At 38.0% G+C, this 7064-nt stretch overlaps 1 protein-coding gene across 1 annotated transcript; it reads left to right on the top strand.

Moving 5' to 3' along the window:
• Positions 1 to 205: 205 nt before the first annotated feature.
• Positions 206 to 1942, top strand: LOC110296594 (olfactory receptor 2A1/2A42-like). Its single transcript, XM_021165300.2, has 2 exons — positions 206 to 250; positions 429 to 1942. Exon 2 carries the CDS (start codon positions 437 to 439, stop codon positions 1376 to 1378), a length of 942 nt encoding a protein of 313 aa, XP_021020959.1. The 5' UTR covers positions 206 to 250; positions 429 to 436; the 3' UTR covers positions 1379 to 1942.
• The last annotated feature ends 5122 nt before the right edge of the window (positions 1943 to 7064 follow it).

Genomic DNA, 7064 nt, shown 5'->3' with positions numbered 1-7064 from the left:
ATAACCTGATTTCTAACAAAGCAATCTACAGTCTCTATTTTTTCCCTGACATAAGTATACTAAAAACTCCAGTATTATTTCTATGGCCTAGTAACTTTCTAAAAGAGTGGCACACATGAAACTAAGCACTATATCATGGTATTTTTGTTCATATAGGTTTGGTAGTCCTTAATTACATCAGTGCCAGTGGTTCCAAGTCTGTAACTACTGACATATTTCTCCTCTGAAAATTGGATGCCCACACTGAAATGTGAGTAAATTGACAGGCAATGTTACTATTTGATAACTAATATTTAATTCATTAATTTACCAAATAAGTTTCTAAGAGTATATTTTAAAATTATTTCACACCAAAAACATCTGACTTGTGGGGAAAAGATGTTTTAATATAATTGCATCCCCTAATACTTTCTATCTCTCCTTCATAGGAAAAAAAATGAAAGAAAATCAGACAATGGTCACAGAGTTCATCCTGCTGGGATTCTGTCTTGGCCCAAGAATTCATGTAATTCTTTTTGCATTGTTCTCTGTCTGCTACATCTTTACATTGTTAGGGAATGGGTTTACCCTTGGGTTAATCTGCCTAGAGCCCAGGCTACACTCTCCTATGTATTTCTTCCTCTCTAATTTGGCCACTGTTGACATTGCCTATGCCTGCAACACAGTGCCACAAACACTGGTAAACCTCTTGGATGAGACCAAGCCCATCTCCTTTGCTGGATGCATGATGCAGACTTACCTATTTTTGACATTTGGGAGCACAGAATGTGTCCTCCTTGTGGTGATGTCCTATGATCGATATGTTGCCATCTGTCACCCCCTACACTACACTGTCATCATGAACTGGAGAGTGTGTACCATCTTGGCTGCTGTTTCCTGGATATTTAGCTTTCTCCTTGCTCTAGTCCATTTAATTCTCATCCTGAAGCTGCCCTTCTGTGGACCTCATGAAATCAATCACTTCTTCTGTGAAATCCTGTCTGTCCTCAAGCTGGCCTGTGCTGACACAACACTCAATCAAGTCGTTATCTTTGCAGCCTGTGTGTTTGCCTTAGTGGGGCCCCTGTGCTTAGTGCTGGTCTCCTACACACGCATCCTGGTGGCCATCCTGAGGATCCAGTCAGTGGAGGGACGCAGAAAGGCCTTCTCCACCTGTTCCTCCCACCTCTGTGTGGTAGGGCTCTTCTTTGGCAGTGCCATTGTCATGTACATCGCCCCCAAGTCCCAGCACCCTGAAGAGCTGCAGAAGATCCTTTTCTTGTTTTACAGTTTTTTCAACCCCATGCTGAACCCTCTGATCTACAGCCTGAGGAATGCTGAAGTCAAGGGTGCCCTTAGGAGGTCACTGTGCAATGTAAACCATTCCCAATTGGTGTGATATTTGGACCACAAGTCTTGGTATTTTCCTCTAATTTTGATACACAAGTATTTCCTAAACACAGAAAAAGTCACTATTTCCTTCTTAGCTTTGTTTCCACACCCTTTCTTGTAATTTGGAGAAAAAAAATACTACATAGGGTATATCCATTGGCTTTCCATGAATGACATTTTATCAAGCATGATTGGTTTTATTTTGTTGAACTTATTTAGCTATGAAATTAAATCATATTTTAATTCATTTTCTGGGTCCCAAATTGAAATACATTTTATCAAAATTCTAATTACATAACCTCATGATGAATTACGTGTATCATAAGATTAAGAAGAAAAAAAGCTATATCCACTGACTCCCACAGCCCCATTTAGAACTTTCCTAGTCTCTTAGTCACACTTGTCTATTCTATGAATTACACAGCAGCTTTTGCAAAACCCACAGATACTGAAAGAGCTTTAATACCATTTATACATTTGGTAGTCCATGGTTTATTAGTAGCTAATAAAGGGGTAAGAATAAGCATTGTCTCTGAATACATTGATAGTGAAAATCAAATTAAACAATTTGGGTAGTTTAAAGATTCTGCAGATGATGAGCTATGATTTATGCATGTCTACAGACTTTCTCTGTGCATGGTTACCCAGCATCTCTCCATCAGGAGCTCTACCTCTGTTGGTCCAATTGCCATGGACCTACCTATGAGGGTCACCGTCCACTTAAAGCATCTCTCATCTCTGACAGTAACCTTTACAGGAAGAGGCAAGTATCTAACTGGCTTTTCAGCCTGGTAGTAGTTGATCTTTGCTGATTTGACCTAGTTAAGCAATGCTTGACTAGAAGTCAATCCCCAGAAATCTCAAGGAGCTTCATATGATTTATTTCTTTCCCGTCTTGAAATGGAATGGACTTTCATGTTCAGAATCTTGCCCAATGTCATCATGATGACAAATGTCCAATGTATTGAAAAGACTATGTGTTCTTTATTTGATGGTTAATTAATACTTTATCCACTTTTAATAAAGATATATAAGTGAAGGCACAGAGAGTTTATCACTTACTGAGTGTCAGACTCTACAGCTCACAACTCACAGCTTTAAGGGCTGTCCTGAAGTTCTCAGTATTTACCATTTTACTGAGACATTAGCCACATTTTCACCCTCTATGCTGTTTCTGATTATCATGTAGTCATCTACTGTGACACAGAGGACATTCCACAATGGAGGAACCTGAAATTGTGTACATTATTATACAAACATGCCTTATGCCCACAACCACCATAAACACTCATGGAGGTCCATGCCCTGCTAGCTCAGTTTCATGGGTGAGAACCCCATCCCTTGTATGACAAGTAGGATTTGGCACTCTAAGATCAAGAAAGCACTACCAGAAGACAGAAACACCTCACAGAATGAGATGGACATTTCATAGTTTTTCTTAAAGTAGCCTTCCATCAAGCCAAAGGAATTCAGTCTTAATTTTTGTATTCAAAACTATAATCATTCTAGTGGCTTTTACAGAATGAATGCTACCTGAAAGATTGGTGGCCTCCACCAGCCTAAGCATAGCAGTACTTAGACACCTTCCTATTCATTAGACACATGCCACTCTAAGATGTACTCAGTCCTTGACACATTTTTTATGGAGTGAATATCATTGATTACTCACATCTACCAGAGTAGTTACAGAGAAATTGAAAAACTGTTGGGAAATTAGTGACTTTAAGGTTCTTAATTATTATGGTGTATATTACTATTATTCATATGGAAGACTCAAATCCGTGAGTCCTTCAAATGGAATGTCCCCAATTACAAGGCCCTTTAGTATAGAATAGCATGAATAATGTTAAGATATCAGCTCTCATATCTTAAAACAAGAGAACAAAAAAACAAAAAAACAAAAAAAACAAAAAAACAAGAGAATGAAGTCTATCCATTGATCTCTAAGGTGTCACTAGCATGTGAACTTGTAACTATATTGCTGACCTGTAAGACTGTTGTTTGTTCTTTGCTAGGGACTATAGTCCAATATTTTTCATTGCATGATGTTTTATGCCTTCTGATCACTTGGAGAAATGACAAAAATATAGATTTGGATTTGATGGCTCTGAATAGGATGTGCAGACACTCAATTTTTAATCATCTCTCCTGTTCTGCTGATGGGCTGATCCATGGACCATATTTCAACTGTTTCTACTGTAGACTATTTACACATGAATTACTATTATTCTTAGAAAAACTAGGAGGAAAATGAGAGTTTGCCTGTGTTCTCCAAGGGCCTGACAGCTGAGCTGTGTCACCAGACTGCAGGGAGGCTTTTGTTTTCTCTATGAGCTTTGATAACAACAGCACTGTTTAATTTGCCATTTTCTTTGTTTTATGTGGTTGTTTCATTTTCATGGGGCAGTTATTTCTTTTGTTTGTTGTCTCTGTGTACTGGCATCACTCACACCAGAAGAACAGTGAGGAGTACAATCTATTTGGATCTCAGAACATTCTGAGAGCTAGATAGTGACATCCTATCAAACAATGGAGAAAAATCAAGGTGATTTTTTTCTAATTTTATGTTAATAACCTCAGTATTCACACTGAGACATGGAGAGTTGTTAAGAGGATTCCCCAGAAATTAGGCATCCTGTTCTCTGGTGAACACCAAAAGGATGTTGTCTGAATTAATTCTGACACTATATACTGGGAGTGTCTGACTGCATGAGTTGAATGCTCAGTCCCACATGATGCCTCCATTTCATGGGACAATACTAAATCCCCATTTGGGACCTATACCTCATACTGAATAACTATAATCCTAGATTCTAATTGCATATCCACAGCCTTAATATGTTGTCCATATTTCTTCTGCTTATACCCCTAGGTAAAAACATGACCCTTGGTAAAGATAAGTAGGCTAGGATAGGCAAGGCAACACTAACATCTAAAACAAATAAACTGTCACACACACTGCCTTCTTTGTTCCCTGATTATATACATCTGTAATAAATATCGCCGGGCGTGGTGGCGCACGCCTTTAATCCCAGCACTCGGGAGGCAGAGGCAGGCGGATTTCTGAGTTCGAGGCCAGCCTGGTCTACAAAGTGAGTTCCAGGACAGCCCGGGCTATACAGAGAAACCCTGTCTCGAAAAACCAAAAAAAATAAAAAAAATAAATAAATAAATAAATAAATATCTTCCCTTTGAAATCAAAATCACTCAGATACACAGTGAAGAACTGTACAACCATTCCCCACCCAAAATACTTCTCTCATGCTACCCTGAAGAAACACCCCCAATACCTTAGATGTTCCTCCCACAGTGGGGAGATGTTTCTTTACAAATCTCCCTGGTTGAGAGAAAGAACCTGGAGTTGGATAGATGGAGATAAGGGAAGGTCTCTTTTCCCGAAGGGAGCAGTTAAGAAAGGGAAGAATATTGTCAAAATGTGTTGATGAAATTCTCAAAAATATTTCAAAAAACAATAATTTATTCTATTTATTCTCAACAATTTATTTTGAGCAGCTGTTACACATTCTCTATATGTTTTCTATTATAAGTTAATATTTTATATTACAGTTTTATGAGTATTGCTCCTTTCAATTAAATAGTAGGTTAACTTCTAGATGTACTTTATACATGAAAATTTTAAATGTCCATGGAAATCAAATAATCAGTGTTGTCAAATAATATAAATATTTTTACTTAAATTAATGCTGACTGCGCTGTTGGCTTTGTATTATTTATGTTTCTCCTTTTCTCTCTCCAGATAGTCAACACCATCAAGATGTGTGTAGGTAGCTACTTTCTCAGAATTGAAATGTTTCCTTCTAGAGAGAGGCTCAGAAAGTAAATGAAACTAAAATACTCAGGAAGTACATAGAACTCACAAGTTTCAGGAAATTCCAGAGACTTAGGAGATTCACAGGCTCTCTCCTAAGATTTTCTAGGTAGTAACAATTGCTATGGATACATTTCAAAGACCCAAGCTTCCAGTAAGTTATACAGAGAACTTAGGGAAACAACATGAGTTTTCACCCATGTTGATGTTGGCTTTTAGCAATGTAGTTGCATTTGAATAGCCTATGTGCCTGTGAGTAACCCTTACCTTGATTCATGTAAGCAACCCCAATAATTCATTGGTTCTCTAAGGTAGACTTAGATGCCCTGTAGCGCAACATTGTTCTTTTCTTCTTAGGAAAATTCACAGAGCACAATGGCACCTGGCTAGGGGGCCAACAGTAAAAAGAAAGCTGAGCAAGAAGGGTTGCATGGTTGCTATGTGAGTATGAGACTTCCAGTATACCTGCTTGTATACTGGAAAAGAAGTAGTTGAAGTTTTTCATTTCTTGAAACTGTTAGAATTATGAAATTTTTAATTTGCCTTGCTTTGCTTCAAACCTTTTTGTTTTTCTGGGCAAAATAACTCTCTCCTGACAGACAGACAGACAGACAGACAGACAGACAGGCAGGCAGACAGACAGGCAGGCAGACAGACAGACAGATATATATGTATAAATAATGATTTTTACTTTTAATTTATTTAAAATAGATTTTTATGTACTATATTATGATTACAGTTTCCTCTCCTTCTATGTCTCCTAGTTTCTCCACATCTCCACTCTCATCTGGATCCACCCCCTTTCTGTGTTTCATTAGAAGTCATACAGGCTTCTAAGAGATAATAATAAAATAAAATAAAATAAGATAAAAACTGACATATCAGAATAGAACAAAACAAGCAAGCAAGCAGAAGAGGCCAAGAAAAGGCACAAGAAACTGATATAGTCAGCAAGAAACACTCATTCACACCATCAGGAATCCCATTAAAATATAAAACTAGAAGCCATAAGAATCTGAATGGTTAAAAGACAGGAGAAAAAAAACAGAAACAAAAGCAAATACAAATGAATAAATAAATAATAAAAAGACAAAAATTCAAAACGAAAAAGCCTTAACACGATATTATGAGACAAGGAACCTCTAACTATTGCATTGCATTCATCATGTGTTGGTATCTACAGCTGGGCATATGGTTTACCCATAGAAATAATTTATTTCCACAGTGAGACTCCCTTGGAGAAACCTAAATTTTAATTTGCAAGTCTTTGTAAGTTGGAGACAGCTTCTGGGTTAGATGCTTCTCCTTTGAACTCTAGGACCCCATCTGTTGCAGAACCTGTGCATGCAACAGCCTCTGAGTTCACAAGTGTTTCTCTCCTGTGTGCTTAAAAAGGCCTTGGTTTCTTGGTGTCCTCCATCCCATCTGGCTCTTATACTCTTTCAATCTAAACTTTCACAGGGTTCCAGGAGCCCTGAGGGGAGAGGTTTGGTGGATCTGGGTGTATCAGGATCTCTCGCTTTCTGCATAACATCTGCCTGTGTGTCTCTGTACTGGTTCACATCAATGGTGGGAGGAAGCTTCTCTGAGGATTTCTGAGCAAGGTAGTGATCGACGAGTACAGCAGAATGTCATTAGGAGTCATTGGATTGACACATTTATACATAGAACAGCTAACATCCACATACAAGTAAATATATTCTGGCAACATTTGTTTTTTTGGCTCTTCTAAGTGGTTAACTAACTTAGAAAGATTTCTTTCTAGTTCCATCCCTTTACCTGTAAATTTCCTGAATTCATTTTTTTAAATGGCTGAGTAATATTCCGTTGTGTAGAGACAACAGAACTGTCTGAAGAGGAAACC

This window comes from Mus caroli, unplaced genomic scaffold (assembly GCF_978045245.1).
Source record: "Mus caroli unplaced genomic scaffold, Mus_caroli_1 scaffold_7, whole genome shotgun sequence".
In the NCBI taxonomy this organism is placed as follows: Eukaryota; Metazoa; Chordata; class Mammalia; order Rodentia; family Muridae; genus Mus; species Mus caroli.
Note: the sequence above shows the minus strand (reverse complement) of the source record. Positions and strands in the feature narration are given on the sequence as shown.

Bases quoted from the DNA above. Each gene is read 5' to 3' on its own strand.
- LOC110296594 (XM_021165300.2), top strand. From the start codon at position 437: ATGAAAGAAAATCAGACAATGGTCACAGAGTTCATCCTGCTGGGATTC.